The following is a 25,570-nucleotide window of genomic DNA, read 5'->3' as shown; positions in this document are numbered from 1 at the left end:
CTGTGTGGTGTATGTCAGAGGACAAGCGCAGGAGTCGCTTTTCCCCGTCCACCCTGTAGGTCCTGAGGACTGGACTCGGGTCCTCAGGTTTGGCAGCAAAAGCGTTCACGACTGAGGAAAGTTCTGGGTGGCCCAGTGGCTCCTCCAAGCCCATAATGTCCTAGGAATAGCTAACTGTCCTTGGAGCCTTGGGCAGTCGGTTGGAACCTCTGCTCTGCCCTTCCCTTTCTCTTACCTCCCTGGGGCTCGGTCTCCACCTGTAAACTGGAACAGGTGCCCTTGTGAGGCATGCTGGGCATTTAACGGGGCTCCTAAGCGGGCCAGCAAATACAGGCGAAGGCTGCTGTAACAGCCCTGGGCTGTGCTGGAGACAAGAAGGGAATCTCAGGCTAGGCGCCCCCCCACTCCCGCCAGCACAGCGGGAGGCCTAGGGCTGCGCGTGCGCACTGCATCTCTGTGGTCCTTTATAAGTCAGGAGGCTGAGCCTGGCGTGCGGAGCACCAGGCGCAGGGGCTGGAGAGGCACCGGGAGCCGGCGGCGCTGTCCTTTGTGCCCGGACGGTGGGGATGTGTCCGCGCTAAGGAGCCAGGTGTGGGGGCACGCAGAGAGGGGGCCAAGGAATCGGACTTGGGGAGGACTGACCAGGATGAAGGCGAAGCCCCCTCCCGGATGGGGATGGGCAGGGGACGGTGGGGGAGGGAATCCGAGTTCGGGGGGGGGCAGAGCGTATCGGTCTTAGGGGTGTTAGGAACAGAAGGGAGTCTTGAATGAAAAGACACCCCCTCCCCGGTGGGGAGGGTCCCTGGCTGCAGATAGTCCCTGGATCAAGCAGGAGTCGCTGGGAGCTAGGACTAGGGGAGGGGCACCCCGAGTTTGGGAAAAAAAAGACAAGGGCATCCTGCACATGACCCAGGGAATCTTGGGACTGGATAGCCCGGTGTTTTAGCTGAGACTCCCCGGGAATTTGAAGTGGGAACCTCCAATTTACAAGTGAATAGAGGCCTGCGATGGGGAGGGGCCCCCAATTCAAGTGTGTCTGCAGCTGAGTCTCCGACCCTGGGAAAGGAACCCAGACAGGTCTCTGCCCTCTAACTACATGCTGGGTGGGAAGGAGGCTCCGGCCGCCCCATCCTGAGGGGACCTTCTGCTTTCTAACAGATGTGAAGTCCCTGTTCCCAACGAGGGTGCTAATGCTGGGTGTGGGTCCTGGACCCTGCGGGGAGACACGGAACCCCCAGATGTTGCACATGCCCACCCTGTCTGCGTCTTGGTGCATTTAAAATGGTTTGGAGGAGAGGACCTGGTACTGAGGTGTTGAGTGACCCTATCCGTACTCCACAGGGTAGCTTTGTTCATTCTAAGCGTGGCGGGGAGAATCCAGGCTGAGGCAGGCCAGGGTGGGCGAGGGCCCAAGCTGGGCATGTGGGGGTCAGCTAGGACGGGGTGAATGTGCGCACTGTGCCACCCCAGATCCGGCAGTCTCAGTGGCCCCTGGCTATCCCCCAGGGAACAGAGAAGGTTCCCACGCCCCTGTGGGGGCCTTTGTGTGTCAACAGGCCATGAGGAGAAGCATGTCAGGGCTCTGGGGTCCTCTTGTGACTGATACAGCTGCAGTTAGTGTCTTTTGTTTCAAAACTGTGATGAGAGCCACATTACCAGTGGCCATGCATCGGTCACCAAGGCCACATGTATCCCAGTCTGTACTTAGGGCTGGTGTGGCAGCTTGTGGGAGGAGCCAGACCTGGTGGTCGATCCATTGGGGGCTTCAGCAGAGGACTCCAGACTGTGGTGTCTTTGTGTAGAGGCTGCACAACCTACCCAGTAAGCGCCAGCATGGGTCCTCTTTGTTAGTGTCCCTGGAAGTCGCTGTGTGTGTCTCTCCTGGGGTGTGTGTCTGAAATGTGTTTTGTGAATAGAGACAGGTGATCCGGAGCACAGGGGTGCAAGGTTGAGGAGTCAGGGTGGGAGAGGCATGGTGGGGGAGGGGGTCCCCAGCTTGGCTTCCGCTTTCCTCCACAGTATTCCGTATTCATGCTTGTGCACACAAATCCAGTGTGAGACTCACGCGGCACCCACAGTGTCTGCAAATGCACGTGTGTGCATGGAGTGGTCTCTGCCAAGGACCAGAAATCCTCCTGAAGCTCATGGAAATGATGTTCCCATACCACAGGGTACAGACAGTCATACCCTTGCCCAAACACAGCACCACAGATGTACATGAAGTTGTACCCACCTAGTGACACTAGATGATAAATGCCCAACTCCAGCTCAGTGGAGAGACACAAGATGGGGTGCTGTGGGGTGGGTGGGAATGGAGTGAGGACACACAAGCATTTGAATGTGCCTCGCCTCTCCCCTGCAGGCCCCTGCTCACATATTCTTGAGGCTAATGCATCATTCATGAGGGGGCGGGCTCAGACCTCAGGCCAAATGCTGCCACTCACCTCTGGCAGCCCAGGGGAGGAAGTATTTTAAGAGAAGGGTGTGGGTGTGTGAAGATTTGAGGAGAAGGGAGGGAGAGGGTGTTTGGGGAGGGAGAAGCATGAGGCTAACTTAGTGTCTATCACTGTGTTCGGCTACCTTGGGTTATTTTTAGGGTTTCCCCAAGGTTTTGTGTACAAAAAGCTGTTTTTAAATTTGATGTGTTTTCAAAGTGATAACTCACTCCTTATAGATAACTTCAGAGGGTTTGGGCTGTATGAAGTTTATTTTACATGTGGGGAAACTGAGGCCCCTGGTGCACAGTTGCATGATGGGTAAGTAGGCAGAGTGTGACATGGATCTATTTAGGGTTGCTTTTGAAACAAGGACATGCCTTCGCTGTCTTGGAAGTCACTCTGTAGTCCAGGCTAGCCTCGAACTCAGAGATTCACTTGCCTCTGCCTCCCAACCACACCCAGTTGGATCCTTCCTTCTTTCCTTCCTTCCTTCATTTTTTTGAGACTGGGTCTCATGTAGTACAGGGTGTCCTCAAATCCTTAATCCTCCTGCCCCTACCTCCCAAGTGTGGGATGCCAATCTTTGGCCACCACATGCACTTGAACTCACTTATGTAGAGAGGGCTGGGGAGAAAGAGAGAATGAGAGAACACCTGTTTTTCTGCCTGATCCCTCCTAAGATCCTGAATCTCAGCACTAGTGTACCTCACATCAGCTTAGGGTTCCCAGGGGAAGAAATGTGGATTGCCTGGGTTGAAATGAGCCTGTGCTCTGCTGTGCAACCCAAAACAAACAAGCAGACATCTCTGGGTGCCAAGGCAGGCCCGGCTCAGAGCCACTGAGGTACGCCTCAGAGTTCAGCACCAAGGACAGGTCCAAGGCTGGCGAATCCCTTAGCGCCTGTGCTCGTCAAGGTCTCTGGAGACCACACCACAGGCCTGCTCCACTTTAGTAGACTGAAGGGTCGATGATCTGCAAGTGGCCCTCTGACTTTCCCTCCCCAGTCCCCTTGGACCCCTGTGAGGGGCCTGAGTTGAGAGAGGGGCAAAGTTTTGTTGCAGAATCCCTGGGGAATGAGTATATTTCAGGTACCGGAGTAGAATTTGCTCACAGGCACTCAATATGTCGGGTGGGACTTGGCTCCTCTGCAGGGGATAGCACCAGGGCCTAAGAAGCTTCTTCTGTGGGGGAGGACTGGGCTGGGGAAGGACCTGGGACCCACGGCTTCCCTCAGGAGCTCCCAATCCGATGGTGGAAGCTGACATGAAAACCAGGGTTTTAGACTTGACAGTGTGAAGTTTAATGATAATATTAGCCACAGCTAAAATGTTCTCCTTCAAGCCAAGTTGCTCAAAACATTGTGTATAATTTGACTCATCCATCCCTTCCAGCCAACTGTTATCCTCAACTGACCCACAAGGAAAGGGAAGCAGAGAGAAGCTAAGCTCCTTGCTAAAGTCACACAGCAAGGAAGAGGCAGTCCCAGAACTTGCTATGCAGATCATGCCAGCCTAAACCTGTGCAAATTCTGTCTCCACCCCTCCAGGGCTGAGGTGTGAGATCACAGGTGTGAGCCACTAACCCTCCTCCCCACGAGTGACGTCCAAGACTGGCACGCAGCCTCATATGTGCTCAGTAGGCTAGGGTCAGGGGTTAGAAGTGGGGGCCCCACGCGTGTGGCAAGGTCTGGGAAGAGAACCCAAGGCCTGTGTGAGCCTGGAAGGTTCTGGATCAAACACAGGCCCTGTAAGCTCAGCAGGTGTCCTGCCTCACTGCTTGAGTCTAAAGCAAGAATTCTGGGTTCAAATCCTGCATAGCTCCCTGCTCCCCTTGCTCTGTGACCTTCAGTGACATGCTGGCCTTTCTGAGTTCTGGGTCCCAATTCTTGCTGCGGCCATCTGGTTCTGCTATGTCCAAGGTCGGGGGAGGGGTTCTGTGCCGTGACTCACCCTTGCTCCCTCTCCTTTGCTCCTAGCTCCAGTATGGGGGCCACATCTGTCTGGGTTTCAGGCCTCCTGGTGCTGAGGCTGCTGCTCCTATCTGCTGCAGATCAGGGTGAGTGGGGCCTGCACAGGGGAGGGAGGGCAGAGAGTCCTGTCACTCAACAGTTAGCCATGGGTCAGCAGGGTGGGATGAAGCTTTTTCATTCCAGAACATTCTGCTGGCCCTCTAGCTAGGTCTACAAAATAAAACAAGAATAGCTGAAAGCAGTCTGTGAACAGTCAAAGCGAACAAGACACCTGAGAGGTTATTTTTAGTCATAACCAGCAGAGGCTGGAGGCTCCCCGCCTCTCACAGCCTCTCCCTGAAAATATCTGAAAGAGAAAGGTAGGGGACAGCATGACAATAGCACAGGGATTGGTCACTGATGTCTGCCATGGGCGGGACAAGGGAAGTGAGGTCTCTGTGCCTCCCCTGGGGTTTCCCCAATGGTGGGCGAGATCTGGACTTAATGAATCCCTTGCTGATTGCTCTATGGCCATAAGCAAGAAGACGGGCCGTTGCCACCACAGATGGTTATGGGAATTCAGTAACTTGATTGTGCTCACCCGACAAAGGGTGTACCCTTGCGATCCCAGCACTCACCCCACAGAACAGGAAGGTAAGGAGTGCAAGGCCATCCTGGGCTACATAGCAAGTTTGAGGCCAGCCTGAGCTACAGGTGACCCTGTCTGAAGCCAGGAGAAAAAGGAAAGATATTACTCCACAAGCACTGCTTCCAGTGTCTGCCTCTGGCTTAACTTTTGGGGCTCAGAGATGGAAAGTGACTTTCCCAGGGCCACACAGCAAGCCAGTCATAATGACAACTGTAGCTCACCCTTCTGGAGTCTACAGAGAGAGGCAGAGCCACAAGTGGGCTGGCCCAGAGTCCCTTTCTGCACTGACACTGTGCGCGCAGCCTGGCTTCTCCGGCTTAATCTCTGTGGAAGGACGTGTCGGTGAAGCTGAGTGTGATAAACACACCTTTAATCCCAGCACTGGGGAAGCAGAGGCAGCCTTTTCTATGTGGTGAGTTTCAGGCCAACCGAGGTGTACAGTAAAATACATAGACTGTCTCAAAAAGAGAAACAGAGTGAGAGAAAAAGGAAGAAGAAAAAGAACTCACTGAAGCAAGAAATGCTGCTGTGCTGCTGGCTCGCCTCTAACTCAGGTCCTCTTTCCATCCAGACTCACAGGACACCAGCACCACAGAAAAGGGGCTTCACATGCTGAAGCCGGGGGCGGGACCCACCCGTGCTGCTCTGGCAGAGCTGGTGGCCCTGCCCTGCCTCTTCACCTGGCAGCCACTGCCCGGCACCCTTCGAGACATTCCTCGGATTAAGTGGTCCAAGGTTCAGACTGCATCGGGCCAGCGACAGGATTTGCCCATCTTGGTGGCCAAGGACAATGTGGTGCGTGTAGCTAAGGGCTGGCAGGGCCGGGTGTCACTGCCTGCTTACCCCCGGCACAGAGCCAATGCTACGCTTCTGCTGGGGCCGCTTCGGGCCAGCGACTCTGGGCTGTATCGCTGCCAAGTGGTGAGGGGTATCGAGGATGAGCAGGACCTGGTGACCCTGGAGGTGACAGGTGAGTTAGCAGCAGGTAATGGGCGTGGCCAAAGATGAAGGGGAAGGGTTGAGGCTGGGAGGAGGGGCCTGGAATCATTGGGGGTTTTTTTTTTGTTTTTTTTTTTTTGGTTTTCCGAGGCAGGGTTTCTCTGTATTGTTTTGGAGGCTGTCGGTCCAGCCCGGCCTCGAACTCACAGAGATCCGCCTGCCTCTGTCTCCCGAGTGCTGGGATTAAAGGTGTGCGCCACCACCGCCCGGCCCTGGGAGTCCTAAGAGGAGATAAAAAGAAGAAAAAGAGGCTGGAAGAGGGTCTGAGGATGGAGAGGAAGATGCCCAGGACAGACGGGGAGGAGACAGTGAGAAGGGGAGGGGAGACAGCAGGGAAAGCGCCAGGACAGAAGATGAAGGGGAGATCACGGGAGAGGCTAAGACGGAAGGGGAGGCCCGTCATGAAAGAGCCTGAAGAGCAAGGACATTGTAGGACTGAAGGGAAGGGCTGAGGACGGAAAGGCAGGTTAGAACAGAAGGGAAGGGTTCAGACAGAGGGGGCGGTGCTAAGTTAGGAGGGGCGGGCCAAGCCTGGGACCAGCCTCTGGGGTAATCCCATCACTGGGGAGGCAGAGGCAGGCGGATCTCTGTGAGTTCGAGGCCAGCCTGGGCTACAGAGTGAGTGCCAGGACAACCAGAACAACATAGAGAAATCTTGTTTACAAAAACACTTTTTAATTTTGTGTGCATGGTTGCTTTGTATGCATATTGTGAACCGAGTGTGGCCCTGGTGCCACAGAGAACAGAAGAGGGCGCTGGATCCCATGGAACTGGAGTTACAGATGGTTGTGAGCCACCATCTGGGTGCTGGGAATTGAACTTGAGTCCCCTGGAAGAGCAAAAATACTCTTAACTGCAGAGTCATCTCTCCAGCCCCCAAATACGATTTTTTATTTTTTCGAGACACCATCACCCAGATAATACAAACCTTTTTAAGAAGTTAAGAGCCTATCTTTATAATGTCAGTTAACACGTGCATTAGGGGTGAGAGTGTCTGACCAGCTTCCCTGCTACATTCCAGGGTAGTCTCTGTTATCCCAACAGATTAAGAAAAACCAATCTGGGCGAGGGTGGTGAACTCCGAAACGGAAATGGGAGGAGCTCTGTGAGTCAGCCTGGGCTACATGAGAAAATGTCTTTTTCCTGTGTGTGTGAGAGAGAGAGAGAGAGAGAGAGAGAGAGAGAGAGAGAGAGAGAGAGAGAGAGAGAGAGAGAGAGAGAGAGAGAGAGAGAGAGAGAGATTGTTCCTTTTCAGACACTCTCACTGTGTAGCCCTGGCTGTCCTGGAATTCACTCTGTAGCCCAGGCTGGCCTCGAGCTCAGAGATCCGCCTGCCCCTGTCTCCGGAGGGCTGGCTGGGTTTAAGAGCGTGTGCCACGAAGCCTGATGAGACCTTGTCTTTAAAAAGTCTGCACTAAAGGGGTCTGTTCTCTAAAGTTCCACCATCAGCCTCTCTCCGGCCCCTTACCCCCAGGCGTCGTGTTCCACTACCGGGCGGCCCGGGACCGCTACGCGCTGACCTTCGATGAGGCCCAGGAGGCCTGCCGCCTGAGCTCCGCCACCATCGCTGCTCCACGGCATCTGCAGGCTGCGTTCGAAGACGGCTTTGACAACTGCGACGCGGGCTGGCTCTCAGACCGCACGGTTCGGTGAGGGGGTGCGCGGAAGGATGGGATTGGGGTCGCTCCTAGAGAAGGGGCTCCCTGAGCCACACATCTGACCACTCCCCTCGCGCCGGCAGGTATCCGATCACTCAGTCGCGTCCCGGTTGCTATGGTGACCGCAGCAGTCTGCCCGGGGTTCGGAGCTACGGCAGACGCGACCCGCAGGAACTCTACGATGTCTACTGCTTTGCCCGCGAGCTAGGGGGTAAGGCAAGCGCGGCTGGAACCCCGTCACCACCTGTCCTTGAGTGTCCGGTGCTGTCCCAATCCCCGTATTTCCCGAAACCCACACAAATCTCTCCGGAGTCTCAGTGCCCTCCAGAGTGGCACGAGGAATCCAGGCCACCCCTCCCTGAACCTCAGATGATCTCCTATCCCCCGACTCCCGCCAAGTTCCTCAAAGCTCTTCAAAGATGGAGCCAAGACCTGGGCCAGCCGTCCCCTGCGCTTCCCATCCTCAGTTCCGAGTGCCGCTCCTCCTCCCACCCCTTTCTGACCTCCATCCCGTCCCTCTCCCAGGCGAGGTCTTCTACGTGGGCCCCGCCCGCCGGCTGACCCTGGCCGGCGCACGGGCACAATGTCGGCGCCAGGGTGCTGCGCTGGCCTCGGTGGGACAGTTGCACCTGGCCTGGCACGAGGGCCTGGACCAGTGCGATCCGGGCTGGTTGGCAGATGGCAGCGTGCGCTACCCGATCCAGACGCCGCGCCGGCGTTGTGGGGGCCCTGCCCCGGGTGTGCGCACAGTATACCGCTTCGCTAACCGCACGGGCTTCCCTGCACCCGGAGCACGCTTCGATGCCTACTGCTTCCGAGGTGCGTTTCGAGATGCTCCCCCCCAGGGCTGCAGACCACGCCCACCAGAGCCCTTGTCTGGGGCCACCATTCCTGGGTGTGTGTCATCCAGACCGGTCTCCAGTTGGGAGTGTCTGCCTAAGCTATGCCCCAGGTGGTGTCCCTGCCTGACCACACACACACACACACACACACACACACACACACACACACACACACACACACACACACAGAGGCCTGAAAGTATGTACTGAAAACCACGCCTTCATGGGTGTCCCACCATCTGCATTGGGTAGAGCAAACCACATGCCGCCAAATTCCCTTGAACCCAGTCAGGATCATTGGTGGAGGCCACACCCCATACTACATCCCATAACCCTACCAGGACTATTGATTATGGGCATGCTCCATGGACTAGACACAGGCTAGTGAACGCCACACGCCTACCAGCCTTCATTTATTTGTTTTTTTCTTGAAGCAAGGTCTCAATGTGCAGCTCTGACTGTCCTGGAACCCCTGGTGTTGAATTCACAGGGATGTCTTTGCCCCCTCCCCCTGCCCCACCTCCACCCCCAGTGCTGGATTCAGGGTTTGGCCACCACGCCCAGAAATTTTCCTTGGACTACTGCTGTAGCTCAACTGGGAGAGCGCTTACCTTGAGAGCACAATGCCCTGAATCCAGTCCTCATCATCAAATAAAGGCAGGTGTGCGCCTGAGGGCCTGGGATGAACAGGCAAAAGAATCGGAAATATTAACATCATTCTGGGCTACCTAATCAGTTCAGGGCAAGCCTGGGCTACATGAGATCCCAACTCAAAAACCCAGAAACAAAACAATAAAATCATTTTATGCTGATATCTCCATGGAAACCTTGTGACAAGCCACACCCTCGGGGAGAGTCCCTCCCCCTGAGAGGGGTCTTTCCTCTGATGTGGCCACTGCTGGGCTACTGTTGTATCACCCAGCATTTGGAAGGCTGAGGCAGGAGGATTTCTGTGAGTTTGAAGCAAGCCTGGGCTATATATTGATTTCCAGGTTAGCCTGGGCTACAGACAGGACACAACACTAGTGGGCAGGGCCCTAGAGAAGGCTGTACTCTCCCCAAGGGCTCTATTTCCCAAGACTCCTTAACCCTAGAAATCCAGCCTTGGGTGGGACTTCACGCTGTAGGCACTCTCCTAGCTTGCCCGGGCCACCTCAACCCTTTTGCTTTTTCAATAGCTCATCACCTTACACCACAACACAGAGACCCAGAGGCGCCCTCTTCTGGAGATGAGGGGGAGATTGCGTCAGCAGAGGGGCCCCCAGCCCAAGAACTAGAACCCAGACTGGGGGAGGAGAAGGAGGAGGCGCTCAACTTCCAGGAACCTCTCGTGTCTAGTGGGGAAGATGAACCCCTGGACTCAACATGGACACAAGAGCCTCAGAAGCCCCTTGGCTCTACCCCAGGGGACCCCGCACTGGCTTCATGGCTGCTTGCCGGTTCCACGAGTTCCCCAGGCGTCCCCAGCCCCAGGGGCGTGGGAGTTGATATGGCAGAGACAGCACCCTTGGGCACACAGGTGGCCTCCACCCCCACACTGAGGAGGGGCCGCTTCAAAGGGTTAAACGGTCGACACTTCCAGCAACAGGACCCAGATAGCCAGCTGCTTGGGACAGCAGAGGCCAGTGCCCAGCCTCACACTCTGGAAGCTACTGCTGATCTCCAGGAGCTTTCCGCAGCCACAGAAGCCTCGGAGAGTGACCAGAGCCACAGTCACAGTCCCTGGGCCATTCTGACCAATGAAGTGGACGTGCCAGGGGCAGGTGAGTGACCTGGGGAGAGAGGAAGGGTGAATACAGACCATACACTGTTCCGGCACCTACCTCCAATCCTCATTCGTGTGTGTGTGTGTGTGTGTGTGTGTGTGGTGTGTATGTGAATGAGGTATGTGTGTTGTGTGAGTGTGTGCATGTGTTTATATGAGTGTGTGTGGAGTGTGAGTGGTGTGTGTATGTGAATGAGGTATGTGTGTTGTGTGAGTGTGTGCAAGTGTGTATGTGTAGTATGTGAGTGTGTATGGTTTGTGAGTGTATGTGTGTGTGTGTTTAGTATGTGAGTGAGTGACTGAGTGTGGGAATATGTGTGTTTGTGTGAGAGTGAGTGTGGGTGCTTGCACACAAGCTAATGAAGATCAGAGGTGGGCTTCAAGTGCCTTCCTTTATGACCTTCCACCTAGTTTTTGAGGTGGGGTCTCTCACTAAGCCTGGGTCCCCTCTTTGGTGGTGTCAGGAAGCCACCTGTCTCCACTCCCCCTGAACTGGAATTTAAGAATTGGGCTGCTGTGGCCAGCTTTTATGTGACTGCTGGGGATCCTAACTCAGGCCTTCATAGCAAACATGTTACATGAGTTTTGTGTTTTGAGGCAGAGTCTCACTCTATATCAAAGGCTGGCCTGGAGCTCAAAGCAATCCTCCTGCCTTGGTTTCCCAAGCACTAAGATGACATTGGCTTTTATTGTTTGTTTTCTGGGGAGGGGGTGTTAAGACAACTTCTTCTGTAGCCCAGGCTGGCCTCTAACTTCCATGTATCCAAGGATGACTCTGAAGCCCAGATCTTCCTGCCTCCTAACTGCATGAAGCAGGATTGCTTGCCACACCTGCTAAACATGTTTCTGGAAGCTGCACCTCTCTGTAGTGCAGACTGGCCTTAGCTGTTCATCCTCCTGCCTCGGCCTCCCAAGAGCTGGGATCACAAGTGTCTGCACCAGGCCCTGCTAACTACAACTTTTTTGATGTCACAGGTTCTCTTGGCAGCAAGAGTCCCCCAGAGTCCTGGATGTGGCCCTCGTCTATCATCACAAGCCCTGACAGTGTCCCTGGCCTGAAGCCAAGGAAAGCTGAAGCCTCCAGTGTGAAATCAAGCGTGGACCACCTGCCCTGGTCTCCCTCAGAGCCCTCTGCTCCTCCCTTCAGTCCCTCAGAGGCCCCAAGTGTTGTCTTCCATGAGGCGCTCCCTGACGACATCTCTCCGGACTTCCCCATTGTAGCCATGCTTCGGGCCCCCAAACAGTGGCTTCTGCCACACTCCACATTCGTCCCCAATGTGACCCCCATTCCACCCTCCCCAGCTTCTCCACTGCCCTCCTGGCACCCAGAAGAACTAGATAGGGCTATCCCCAGTGCCACACCCATCAGCCTTGGTGCAGAAGACCTGGAAACTCCATCTCAGACCACTGTGGAAGCCCCAGGTGAAGCCAGCTACAAATCTCCTGCTGCAGATTCTAGAGAAACTGGGGGAATTAGCTCCACCCAGGCTACCCAGCACCCCAGCTCTGGCCCATGGGTGTCATTGTACTCCAGTAATGTGACTATCAATACTGTCCCCTCTGATGCCGGCATCCTGGGCACTGAGTCTGGGGTCTTGAACATATCAGGGAGTCCTACATCCGATGGAGAGGGCACTGTGGGCACTTGGTCACCCCTGCCCAGCCAAGGACTGGACTCTGGTTCCCAGTCCTCACCACTGGGAGGGCCTGGAGTCACCGTGAGTGTCACACCTACAGTGGCTTTGGAGGGAGGTGCCACTGAGGACCCTATGAAGGCCACCATGGAGCACGTCCCCAGAGATGCTGATGCCACTTGGGGGTCTAAACCCCAAAGTTCCATTTCTAGAACCCATGTGACTGTAAGTCCAAGCATGGAACAAGAGACCATGGCTGGGACCCAGGGTGTGTCCACACTGACCTCCACAAGCCCCCAAGACCACCCAGAGCCAGACGACCAGATGGTAGCCCAGGGGTTACCAGGGTCTCACAGCAGCCTGCCTTCGCATCCATGGTCATCCCTGGCCTCCAGCATGGATGAAGTAGCCTCAGTTTCCTCAGGGGAGCCCAGTGGACTGTGGGACGCCCCCAGCACCCCAATACCTATGTCCTTGGGCTTGGATGAGTCAGACCTAAATGTTGCGGCCGGGAGTCCAGGATTGGAGGGCTTCTGGGAAGAAGTGGCCAGTGGGCAGGAGGGTAAGTTCTGACTTCACCATCTGTCCTAGTGTGTCCAAGACCTGGGGGCTGGAGACTGGGGGTTCCCTGAGCAGGGGAACTGCCCTGGGAGGACTCTTTCTTTCTTTCTTTCCTTCTGGAGACAGGATTTCTCTGTGGCTTTGGAGGATGTCCTAGAACTAGCTCTTGTAGATCAGGGTGGTCTCGAACTCATAGACATCCACCTGCCTCTGCCTCCGGAGTGCTGGGATTAAAGGCGTGCGCCACCACTGCTGGGACTGTATTTTTCTAACAAAGGTTGATGCCAGAGGCGAGTGAGTTACATTGGGCCTTTCTGGGTTGTGCTGTGCTATTGTTGGACAAGGTCTCTCTTGCAGCCCTGGCTGATATGGAACTGGCTGTGTAACTATGGCCTTGAGCTCACAGAGAGGCACCTGCCTCTGCCTCCCGAGTGCTGGGACTAAAAGTACCTTTTCATCATCTTGTTCCTTGTTCGGCTAACACTGGACACTTCTAACACTCAAGGAATGTAGTTACTGAACAAAGCATGGGCTCCATGAGTCACTGGGGGATTGAATTTGGGGGACCTGGGTTTCCAAATATCCAGATCACTTTGATGGACAGGGTAGTGTGATGCTGGGGGCCTGCCTTCAGCAATTTTGATGTCAGTGGAAGACAGCTAGATCTGGTTGCATCCCAGGCAGGGTAGGAAGGAGAGGACACCGTTCAAGCAGTATCTAGGATGGGCAGGAACCAGAACTGGATTGACTCAGTCGTGGAGATGGCAGGGGCTTGGATGGTGAGGAGAGCAAGAGGCCCGGTGACCGCGAAACCCTGGGTGGCTTTGAACTGGTGGCAGTCCTCCTGCCTTAGTTTTCTGAATGCCGGAACAGCCGGTGTGTGCCACCATACCCAGTGTCTTAGCCACCGTCCCATTGCTGTAAAGAGACACACCGACCACGGCCACTCATATAAAAGAAAACATTGACTGGGCTTGCTTACAGATTAAGAGGTTTAATCCATTGCCGTCGTGGCAGCACAAATAGTCCTGGAGCGGTAAGGAAGTGCTCCCCCCTGGACATAGGCAGAAGCGGAGAACCAGGCCTGTCAGGGGCCGTCAAACCTCCAAACCAGTGGCACACCTTCTCCAACAAGGCCACACCTTCAAGCACTGCCACTTCCTGGTGACTAATTTGAATCTACGAGCCTAAGAGGGCTTGTTTTTTTTTAATTCATTCGTTTATTTTTATTATGTGCACGCAAGTGCACTTGTGTGGGAGTACATATGAACACATGCATGTCCAGAGGTACCTATCCTCAGGTACAGCTCATCTTGTTTGTTTTCTAATTGTCTTCATTAATGTGTGTGCATGCACGCAAATGAATACATGTATGCCGTGGCACTCTTGTGAAAGCCAGGGACAATTTTGGGACTGGGTTCCCTCTTCCCACCATGTGGGTTCCAGGAATCAAGCTCCGGTCATCAGTCTTGGCATTAAGTATGTCACCTGCTGAGCCACTGCGCCAGTCCTCTGCCTCATATTTTGGGGACTGGCCTGTGAATTTGCCAACCAAGCTAGACTGGCTAGTCATCGAGATCCTGGGGTCCCGGAGCTAGGATGGCGGGCACACACTTGCAAGGGTTTTGCCTGCATGCGTGTGCAGAGCATATGTGCCTGCTGCCCGTGTGATCCCTTAGAACCAGAGCGTGTATGTGCTGGGACTCGGACACCTAAGAGCGGTGCTCTGAAGTGCTGAACCACCTCCAGCCGCCTCGATCTCACTCTGTAGCCCAGGCTGACCTAGAGATCTCACCGACCCTTTTGCTTCAGTTTCCTGCATGTGAGGGTCATGGGCATGTGTTCCAATTCCCAGCCAGATCGGTTCAGCTTTGTGACATCTCACGGGACAAGTCTTGTGTGGTTCTCAATTTCCTTGAGGGGAGACTGAGGCACAGGGATATCTAAGCACTTAGCATGTTCACACAGCTGCAGCTGCAGCTGGAATTAGGACAGAAAAACAAATCCAGAAACCAGAGCCTGTGAGATGTGAGTTGGGCTTGGCACACATCTGCACTGGGGAGGGAAAGTCAGGGTCAGAAGTCAGCCTCAGCTAAGAAGTGAGTTCGAGGACAGCCTGGATGACTACACAAGACTGTATAAAGGAGGGAGTGGGTGAGAAGGGAGGCAGAGAGGAGGGAAGTGATAGAAGCCGAAAAGAAGACAGGAAGGGAGAGGCGCCTCCGTCTCTGGCACAAGATGCAGTGCAGGGTGTGTAAGACACACGATGTCCGCCTGCGCTGTCAGGCCCCTAAGAGTGACAACATCTGGAGGAAAGACACACAGGGGATCTGTGGTCAGGACTCTGAGCGGGTCGACTCTGGGTTGCAGAAGGTGACGTGGTAGGAAGACATCAAGACACCCACAGCACAAATGCTAATGAAGCAAAAAATACATCAGCTCCGCCGAGTCAGTGCGAGCCGTGGGCAGGTGTGGTGATGGGGCAGCCTGGTGGCTGTCAAGTGTTGCATGTCACCGTCTGTCCCAGACAGGCTTGCCCAGGGCTGGGGCTTCTGCAGGCACATCACACAGACCGGACGCCCTCTTTCCCAGTGTCACTGCCCCAGAGACAGATGTCTCAGCTATGGCTATCCCCCCTCCCCGTTCAGTCAGCCAGCAGGGTTACATGCCTGCTGTGTTCTGAGCCTTGCAAGCTGATCTCCACAACATTCCCTGAGTGGTCAAACTGACATGTGCCTCATAGAACTGCATCATCTCATTTTAATTAATTTAAGCGTGAGGTGTGGCTGCCATACTAATGTCACTGCTCTCAGAGAGAGACGAAAGCAGTGAGTTTGGAAGGGGCCTGGCAGGGCAATGACGGGGGTCAGCAGGTAAAGGTGCTTGCCACCGAGCCCCAAGACCCACATGGCAACAGAATGAACTCCTGCAACTTGTCTTCTGGTCCCTGGGGAAACTCACTAGACTGGTGAGTCTGTATGACCTGAGAGGGCTTGGCCGTGAGCAGGTCATCCCTCAGACACTATGTGCGGTGCAGGTCTCAGATGTGGTAAGATTCCTGTCGCAAAGCGTGAGAGCTGTTGTTCACTGGGGAGGCAATGGAGGGAGCGTCACAGGCAAGGACTACTTTCTGGATTCAATGAAAGATGGCACGGTGGCCACCGCATTCTCACTGCTTGTCTACACCACAGACCCCACAGACCCCTGCGAGAACAACCCTTGCCTGCACGGGGGCAGCTGTCACACCAACGGCACCATGTACGGCTGTAGTTGTGACCAGGGCTATGCTGGGGAGAACTGTGAGATTGGTGAGTGTCCCAGAGGACAGTCCTGTCCCTTGTGTGTTGAGTATGGGTCAATCAACCGAAGTTAGCTGAGCCCAAACTAGTTAGCTGAGGGGCTGTGCTCTGGGGGCTGTAGCTCAGGACAGCCATTTCTCACCATAAACATGGAGGGTGGGGGGGACAGCAAAAGGGTCAGATGACTCTCAGCAAACAGCTCTGGGAGACCACCCTCATCTAGGTGGACAGCAGTGTAGGCATCACTCAAGATTACAGCACTAAATATAAGTGGTGTCATTCCTCTTTTAAAGATTTATTTATTTTTATCATATATGTGGGGGGTGTATGTGTGTGTGTGTGAGTGTGCGCGTGTGTGTTCGTGTGTGCTTGTGTGTGTGTGCGTGCTTGTGTGTGTGCACACATGCATGTATGCTCGTGTGTGCGCATGCTGCGTGCATGCGTGTGTATGTGCATACATGTATGCTCGTGTGTGTGCGTGTGTGCGCGCATGTGTGTATGCTCGTGTGTGCGCGCGTGTGCTGCGTGCATGCGTGTGTATGTGTGTGTGTGCACATTCGTGTGTGAGGTGACACGGGTTAACTGAATTGCCTGGTTCGGTGATGCTCTGGACCCTTTCAAGTGTGCAAAGGAGACAACGTTAACGTTGCAGTGTTCCTGAATGCCTGGTCCCACTCTTCTGTCTGGTGGCACCTGCTGCCACCCATGCTTGTTAGTGGTCATTCCTCAAAGCCTGTCCTCATGGCTGCAGAGCCACACTGCCGTCCCTGTGGGTGCCCTTGACCGGTATTCCACCTCCCCATAGGCTGGGATGTGAGTGGAGGCTGACCCCTGACCTCTCTCCATTGCACTCTCGCAGACATTGATGACTGCCTGTGCAGCCCCTGTGAGAACGGAGGCACCTGCATCGATGAGGTAAATGGCTTCGTCTGCCTCTGCCTTCCCAGCTACGGCGGCAGCCTGTGTGAGAAGGGTGAGTTCCTGCCCCTGACCCCGAGGCCCATGGGGTGTAAATCAGTTTTATTCTATTAGTTATATTATATAGTTAAAAGTTTTAAGTTATAGCTGGGAGGTGGTGGCACACGCCTTTAGTACCAACATTTGGGAGGCAGAGGCAGGTGGATCTCTATGAGTTCAAGGCCAGCCTGGTCTACAGAGCTACACAGAGAAACCCTGTTTTGAAAAACCAAAAACATTTTTTTTTTTTTGGTTTTTACGAGACAGGGTTTCTCTGTATTGTTTTGGAGGCTGTTGGTCCAGCCCGGCCTCGAACTCACAGAGATCCACCTGCCTCTGCCTCCCTGTCTGGCACCCTGTCTGCTGGAGTGTCTTGCAGGCCATATGTTTTTAATGTAAAATCTTTAATTAATCTGCTTTTTTGTTTGTGGTTGTTGTGGCTGCATCCTGTGTGTTGCACCCCGGGACGTAATCTGCTCCCCTCACATTCCTGTCCCGCCTCCCAGACACAGAAGGCTGTGACCACGGCTGGCACAAATTTCAGGGCCATTGCTACCGGTACTTTGCCCATCGGCGGGCCTGGGAGGACGCAGAGAGAGACTGCAGGCGCCGGGCTGGCCACCTGACAAGCGTCCACTCACCAGAGGAGCACAAGTTCATTAACGGTAGGGGCGGTTCCCTGGGCTGTAGGTGGAGCTTGTGCCAAGGCTGAGCCAGGTCCATAGGGAATGGACTCCAAAAAACCAGTTCGTGCACTCGGTATAGGTCCTGGTCCCTCTAACAAGGCACCCTCCCCCAACAGATCAAGCTCAGGTCAGCTGCCTCTGCGGGTCTTCCCAGCATGGTCTTGACCCCCCTTGTTCATGTGATCCCTCCTCCCTCTCTTCAGCTGGATTCCAGGAGCTCAGCCCAGGGCTTGGCTGCGGATCCCTGCATGAAGGTTCTATGAGGACAATTAGGGTAGTCACTAACCTGATTAAGGGGAAGGCCCTCTCCAGCTCACTCTCTTCTCCTTCAGCCCTGGGGAGGAGCACACTCTCATAGTCCTCCCTCCAACAGGTTTTGGACATGAGAACTCATGGATTGGCCTGAATGACAGGACAGTGGAGAGGGACTTCCAGTGGACAGACAACACAGGACTGGTGAGTGGCAGGTCCCTGTCCTCAGGTTGCTGAACCCGGGGGACCCTGCCCAACGGCCCCAGTTTACTCTCTGGTGAAGCAACCACTGGTGGGCATCATAGGTCCTCAGACCTCCGGGGTGTGGCTTGCAGAAGAGCCCTGTCTAGGATCCTCTAATGATGGCTGGGGGCGTGGCTCAGTCTGACTTACAGCTGGCTCCATCCCAACACTATGAAATATGAAGAAATACACACCATCGAAGTAATGTGGTTGTTGTGGTGCTTCTCTGACACCCCAGCGCTTGGGAAGCTGCGGCAGGGGCATCATTGCAAGCTGGAGCTTTAGCGGGGCTGCAAAGTGAGTTGTAGACAGTCACTGTTACACGCTAGAGACCCTGTCTCAAAAGGCATCAGCAGACTGAGCAACAGGTTAAAGTCATCAGTACCTGACTGCAGAACGGAACCAACAGAGAGGCCGTGGGGTGGGGCAGGGTGGCGTGTGCTGGGAGCCCGGTAGGCAGAATGAGGGATTATTTTTTTCCTAGATTGGTATAGAATTTTGGTTTGTCCCGTGATAAAAATTTCTGAAAACAGAAGCAGTGGTGATGGTCACACAACACAAAGATGGGAGTAACACCATGAACCATGGCTTAAAACCATCTACATGGGTTTGGCATAGCAGTACAAGCTTGTTGCCAAGCCCTGTAATCCAAGTTTGATCCCTGAGGATCAAAGAAAAGAAGGGATGTCCAAAGGAGCCCTCTGACCTCCAAAGGTACGTACTATGTGTATCCTCCTCTAAAATAAATCATTTTCTGAGACAGGGTCTCAGTGTGTAACCCTGGTTGTCCTGGAACTGGGTTGTGTGGACCAGGCTGGCCTGGAACTCACTGAGATTCTCTTGCCTCTGCCTCCCAAGTGCTGGCAATTAAAGTGTGTGCTACCATGCCTGGCTCAAATAAACAGATTCTTGTAATAATTCCCTTATTTATTTAATGTGTAGGACTGTTTTACCAGATGTATGTGTGCCATGTCCATGCAGTGCCCCCAGTGGCCAGAACTGGAGTTACAGACAGTGTCAGCCACCATGCAGGTGCTAAGACTCCAACTCAGGACCTCTGAAAGAGAAGCCAGTGCTCAACTGCTGAGCCACCTCTCCTGCCCAGATTTTTTGAATGTTATAAAAATACCTTTAAAGCCAAGTTTCATAGTATATATACACTGCCACAATTTTTAAAATACCCATTTCCTTTTGCTGCCCATGAGATCTGGCACTGCCCACTCTGCCAACAAGCAGTCCCACCTATCATTGACCCCCTCCCTGCCCCTGGGCCTTTGCACGTGCCGCTCTGTCTCCTGACCTCTGCCTTGGCGCTTCTTGTTCCCGATGGAAGGCCCCTGTACTCCAAGCTGGGGCTAGCATTTTTTCAACTCTTTACCTATGCTGATGCTCATGGGAGACCAGGAAGGCAGGAAAGAGGCAGGAAGAATGGAGGGGCGTCCTGGAAGCGGTCAGCGCCTGCGGTAGAGAGGCGGGCACCGGTTCTCTTGCTGGAGGGTCTGGCCACAGGAACCACACGGGAAGTGCCAGGGGCTGGGATGGCTGGCGCCCCGGCGCCAGGGTAACCTCGGCCCTCTTTTTCCAAAGCAATATGAGAACTGGAGGGAGAATCAGCCCGACAATTTCTTCGCGGGTGGAGAGGACTGTGTGGTGATGGTGGCACATGAGAGCGGGCGCTGGAACGACGTCCCCTGCAACTACAACCTCCCCTATGTCTGCAAGAAGGGCACTGGTACGCACAGCCCCACCCCTTCCCTCCCCTCCCCGCCTGTCCTGCCTGAGCCTGGGGTTGTTTTCCCGACTATTCCCCATTCGTGCCTTAGGGTCGGGGATTTCTTTTTCTTTATTTTTTAAAAAATTTTTGTTTGGTTTTTCAAGGCAGGGTTTCTCTGTATGACCCTGGCAGTCCTGGAACTCAGAGATCCTCCTGCCTCTGCCTCCCCAGTGATGGGATTAAAGGCATGCCCACCCCCTGGCTGATTTCTAAGAACTCTTTACTTATGCAGGAGATAATTCCTGTGCACTCTGCCCACCTTTCCTGAGTTACGGTTTGTGCCCTAGGGAGTGAGTGTGTCCAGAAGATGCTCCCCCCCCAGCTCCTGGTCTGTGCTTGTGCCCTAGGGAGTGAGTGTGTCCAAAGACCCCTCCCCCCAGCTCCTGGTTTAGTAAAAAGCAAGAGACAGGCACAATCCTCCAGCACTCTCTGTGCTCAGAGCTGTGTGGAGGGAGGGTTCCCGTCTAAGGAGATGGGCCACTGCTTATCCTTAGCCGCTTCCGTAACCCGAGTCCCTGTGTCCCCAGTGCTGTGTGGCCCCCCTCCCGTAGTGGAGAATGCCTCCCTTGTCGGCGTGCGCAAAGCCAAGTACAGTGTCCATGCCACTGTGCGATACCAGTGTGACGAAGGGTTCTCCCAGCACCACGTGGCCACTATCCGCTGCCGGAACAATGGAAAGTGGGACCAGCCACAGATTGTCTGCACCAAACGTAAGTGCCATACCCAATAACCCGTCCCTGACGAGAGTCCACTTGTTTACAGGTCCTGGTTATAACATCCTCACTCCACACCACGGTACGTTATCATCTGTAATCCCAGCTGAGGTAGGAAGGTTACAGTTCAAGGCCAGCCTGGGCTATGGTGTGAGACCCAGAGGAGAAAACAAGCTAGGTTGAGGATATGACCCCCATAGGTACAGTGATTGTAGCTCAGTTGCTCGAGCCATTTCCAGACACCTATCCTCCCCGAACTCAGGAAGATCAGGAGTTCAAGGTCATCCTCTACTACGAAAGGCCCAGCCTCAAAAAAAAGTCTTCCTGTGTGCGCACGCCTTTAATCCCAGCACTCGGGAGGCAGAGGCAGGCGGATCTCTGTGAGTTTGAGGCCAGGCTGGACCGATAGCCTCCAAAACAATACAGAGAAACCCTGTCTCGTAAAAACCAAAACAAAACAAATCAAAACAAAATCTTCCTGATAATGCAGCCTTACAAATAAGTGAAAACTCACCAGCCCACCTAGTGCTTTCATTGGTATATTTTGGAGACAGAATATCATGTAGCGCAGGCTAGCCCTGGAAGTGCTGGGACAACAGGTGTACAGTCCCCACTCCAGCTGGTGGGATCCTCAGCTACTCCCAGGTCAGTGCAAAGGAGCTGCAGGTCCCAGGCCAGCCTGGGCTATAAAATAGGACCCACACTAAGCCGAATTTCCGGCCCTGACAAGCTGTTTTTTGTTTGTTGTTGGTTCTTTGTTTTTTGCTTTTGTTTTTGTTTTTTAAGAGAGGGTTTCTCGCCGGGCGTTGGTGGTGCATGCTTTTAATCCCAGCACTCGGGAGGCAGAGGCAGGCGGATCTCTGTAAGTTCGAGACCAGCCTGGACTACCAAGCAAGTTCCAGGACAGCCTCCAAAGCCACAGAGAAACCCTGTCTCGAAAAAAAAAAAAAAAAAAGAGAGGGTTTCTCTGTGTAGCCTTAGCTGTCCTGAAATTTGCTTTGTAGGTCAGGTTGGCCCGGAACTCACAGAGATGTGCCTGCCTCTACCTCCCGAGGCTATCATACCTGCCCTGCCTGTATTTTTCCTCTTCCTATCCCCCTGGGGGCCAGTGACATCCAACCACCCCATGCTCTCTCTTCCCCATCTCTGCAGCCAGGCGGTCACATCGGACGCGTAGACACCGCCGTCACCACCAGCACCGACATCACAAAGCCCGAAAGGAACACAGAAAACACAAGAGACACCCAGCAGAAAACTGGGAGAAGGATGAAGGGGATTTCTGCTGAACATCCAGGCTAAGCACACACATGTTCCCACTTCTCCTGGGGAGCCAGAACCCAGACAGCCACGAGAAAGAGGGTGGAAACACTCTGAGACCCAATCCCCCACAGTCCTCTGTAAAAAGCTCAGATCTCCCCTCGTTCCCTCCTGAGGTTCTCCTGGCAGGGGTGGCTGGAGTGGTCACACAGTGCCTCTAAGAGCATCTCCCAGCCGCGGGAAAGGGGATCCCAAAGTCTGGCTGCTGAGCTTCCGAGGGGGCAGCAGTGTGTCTCTTGGTGTGCTGGAGTGGCTCTCATACCAGAGACTCGGGCTTAGTAAACAGTGGGTCATCTGCAATCCAGGGCAGAGCTTTGTCTAAAACTCACTGGATTTGAGAGTGAAGTCTCAGCAGAAGCCCACAGTGCAAACACGACCTGCTCTGGCTTCACCTGGGACCCCAAAGGGCGGGCTTTGATCGGCTGGCTGGCTTTCTTCTTCCTGCCCCACACCCCCATTTCTCCCATCCCCATAGACTATGCTGGCCCTGATCTCACGATTGTGGCTAAGGATGAGCCTCCTGCTGTGCACCGCCATGCCTGCCTGGTTCATTTGGTGCTGCAGATGGGACCCAGGGTCTCACAGTACAGCCAGTACTCACTCTACTAAGTAAGCCCCAGCCAGCCCTGGTCTAGGTGCATAACTTTAGTGTGGAACTCTCTGTGTACCGAATTTTAGTGATTCTCTTAGAGCCACTGGCCTCTGCCTCTGGGGGAGGCTACTCAGAGTGCTGGGTGAGTTAGTGTGTTGCCGATTCCCCCTGGTCTAGCGCAGTGCAGAGATACAGTGGCCCTGCTTTTTTGTTTTTTTGGGGGGGGTTGGTTTTGGGGGGGTTGAGACAGGCCTTCTCTGTGGCTTTGGAGGCTGTCCTGGAACTAGCTCTTTGTAGACCAGGCTGGCCTCAAACTCACAGAGATCCTCCTGCCTCTGCCTCCCGAGTGCTGGGATTAAAGGCGTGTGCCACCAACGCCCGACGTCAGTGGCCCTGTTTTGAGGCTGCTTTTGTTTTGAGACAGGACTTCACTGCATAACCCTGGCTAGCCTGAAACTTGCTATCAGGTTGGCCTGGAACTCAGTGATTTGCCTGACTCTGCTTCCATAGGATCTCACTCTCTAACCCAGGCTGGTTAGACCACAGCAGTCCTTTCTCAGTCACCTGAGTGCTGGGATGACAGCATACACCATCATGTGTGGCAGTATCGTGGGTTTGTGATGACGATTCTCACCATGTGTACAGAAATGAGATCTCGATGTATTCCTCCCCTCCATCTCTCAGGGAGATAGATAACCTCCTGCCTGGACCAAGATGGTGCCGCACTTTCTAGCCCAGAGCTTGTCCTTACTAAACCGTTTCAGCAAACCTCAGTAAATCCCCTGCCTCAGGCCCCGCCCCGCCTCAGGCCCCGCCCCTGCCCGCCTGTCTCCACATCCTGCAGGTGCACTGGTAGTGCTCACATCCTGAAGGGACCCCTCCTTGTCCTGCTGTAGAGAGAAGAGTGGTGTTAGAAGTCACACACACACACACACACACACACACACACACACACACACACACCCTTCTCTCTTAATTTCACATTCTTAAAATGTGATAGACTCCACCTTACGCTCCCTTTTCTCATTTGCACCTCAGAAGAAACATCCCCCAAGCCAGGGACGAGGCCCCTCACCCAGAGGGGCCAGAGGTTTGTCTCAAGGGCCTCTATCCACTTTTAGCCCCTCCAGTCGGGGTAAAACTCTGTGAATTTGTCTTAAAGCCACAGTGTGGGGCCTGAGCACAGCCCAGCAGGTAAAGATGGTAGCTACGTAAGCCTCAAGAAGTTGGAACCTATGTTTCAGCCCAGAAAAGCAAGGTGGGATGGCGTGGGATCCCAGCGTTAGTGCTGTAAGAGACCAGGCAGGGACAGGAAGCTGGGAGCCAGCTATCTCGGAGGATGTGGCTTGACAGAGCCAACTCCTAAAGGCCATCAGATTCCCACATTCACGCTGCAGCACGAGCGAACCCCCACACAAGCCCAGCCTCCCCCACGACTGCACAAGCACAAAATAAGTAAGAATGTGAGGGAGTTGGTGAGTGGGGGGGCAGCGCACGGATGCATGCTCGCCAGACCTGCACAAGGTCCTTGTGCCATCCCCAGGTCTTCCTAAGTGTGTGTCTGGCTACCCAAAGGGTCAGTGTGGACAGAGCTGAGATCCTGCGTCCCTCCTAGAAGGTGATGAAAGCCTGGGGCAGTCACTGAGCAGAAGCCACCTAAGTCTTTGTGTTGGGCCTTCCAATCCTCTCAGCAGCCCAGGCGGCCCTTAGGCTCCTGTTTCACACAGGGAGGGCGTGAGGTTACAGTAGGAGAGGAAGAGAAGGTTAAAGACAGAAGGATTTTGTTCTGCGCATTGCAGTTAGTGTAAGGTGGTTTTGTTTTGTAGACAGGGCCTCACGCGTCTCAGGCCGGTCTTGAATTTACTGTGTAGCTGAGGATGACCTTAAACTCCTGATTGTCCTGCCTCAGTTTCCCAAGTGCTGGAATGAGAGGTGTGCTCCAATACAGTATCGGGGACAGAACCCAGAACCTTGTGCATATCAATGGAGCTACGGCGCTCTACCCACTGAGCTCCAAGAGCTCTACCGGTTAAGCTACAGACACTACCAACTCAGCCCATTCCCAAATCCTGGTCCTGATTTGTGTTCCAAACTTTGCTTTGTGTATGGGGTAAGAGACTGAAATCTCTTTACCTGAATGTGGTGCATGTGTGCGCGCGCACACACGCACACACAGGCGCGCGCGCGCGCGCACACACACACACACACACACACACACACACACACGCACACACACGTAAGCTTGGGAAATGGTTAACAACAGCAAAGTGGACCTGATACCTCGTGGCCCCTGCTGCAGACAGCTGCTGTCTGCTCTGACTGTGGCTGGGAAGCTGGGACCACATCAGTCTCTTAGAAACATTTCTAGGTTCAGAAGGGAGGAAAGCGTTAGCCAGCTCACAGCAATCCCCAGGCTGGTGGCCATGGCCTGCTGGGTGTGGCCTGCCGAGGCTCAGTGGCTGCTCCCTCCCTGCCCCATTCCTGCACCATGAACTGAGGGGCTTTGGGCTTTTCTGGAGTGGAGACTGTCTTCAGCTCTTTCCCTCCATGGGTCGTGTGTGGCAGGAGTGTGTGCGTGATTGGCTACAGGTTCTGCTGTTTTTTTTTTTCTTGGAGCTTTGATGTTCCGTGGATCTGTGGTATATGACACTGTGGACGTTAATGTACTTCTTAGACATTTTAATAAAAATTTTTAACAGTTTATCTTGCTGTGGCCCTCTCGGACTGTTTCTCATCCAGTCACCTGTGTGATATTATTCACTGAGCACCTGTGTTTCTCATCCAGTCACCTGTGTGATATTATTCACTGAGCACCTGTGTTTCTTTGCAGTAATGACTCTTGTTGCCCAGAATTGACCTTACTGGTTTTGTTTTGTTTTTGTTGTTGTTGTTGGAAACATGGTTTGTCTATGTAGAGCAGAGCAGGCTGGCCTTGAACTCACAGAGATCCACCTCTCTCTGCCTTCGGGGTGCTGAGATTAAAGGCGCACACTGCCATGTTTGGCTTTGTGAATGTTAGGAGCGCACTCTGCCCCAGATGGGCCACAGCCACTGCCGAGCTGTGTCACAAGCTGTGCGCTGTGCCGTGTGCAGAGGGGAAGCAGGGAATGGCAGAGGAAAGAGAAGACACATCCTCCTCTTTATTGGTTTATTTAGCTAGTTTAACAGAGTCTCACTAAGTGTCCCAGGCTGGCTCTGAACTCCCGTTCTCCCTGCACCAGCCTCCCAGGAGTATGCCACCCA

At 54.1% G+C, this 25,570-nt stretch overlaps 1 protein-coding gene across 4 annotated transcripts; it reads left to right on the top strand.

Moving 5' to 3' along the window:
- The first annotated feature begins 448 nt into the window (after positions 1-448).
- Positions 449-25,028, top strand: Ncan (neurocan). 4 transcript variants are annotated; one of them, XM_021223069.2, is made up of 15 exons: positions 449-589; positions 4,414-4,493; positions 5,607-6,005; positions 7,509-7,683; positions 7,776-7,903; positions 8,218-8,511; positions 9,713-10,297; positions 11,275-12,495; positions 15,686-15,802; positions 16,653-16,766; positions 17,257-17,415; positions 17,810-17,892; positions 19,519-19,663; positions 20,233-20,415; positions 21,575-25,028. In XM_021223069.2, the coding sequence occupies exons 2-15, from the start codon at positions 4,421-4,423 to the stop codon at positions 21,715-21,717; spliced, it is 3,819 nt and encodes a 1,272-aa protein (XP_021078728.1). In that variant the 5' UTR covers positions 449-589; positions 4,414-4,420; the 3' UTR covers positions 21,718-25,028. The 4 variants fall into 4 exon arrangements, with proteins under 4 accessions (XP_021078728.1, XP_021078729.1, XP_005086204.1 ...); XM_005086147.4 differs by having other exon boundaries at positions 450-589; positions 21,571-25,028; XM_021223070.2 differs by lacking the exon at positions 8,218-8,511.
- Positions 25,029-25,570: the final 542 nt, after the last annotated feature.

Source organism: Mesocricetus auratus, unplaced genomic scaffold, assembly GCF_017639785.1.
Source record: "Mesocricetus auratus isolate SY011 unplaced genomic scaffold, BCM_Maur_2.0 Super-Scaffold_6731, whole genome shotgun sequence".
Lineage (NCBI taxonomy): Eukaryota > Metazoa > Chordata > Mammalia > Rodentia > Cricetidae > Mesocricetus > Mesocricetus auratus.
This window is presented reverse-complemented; position numbering and strand designations above follow the sequence as displayed.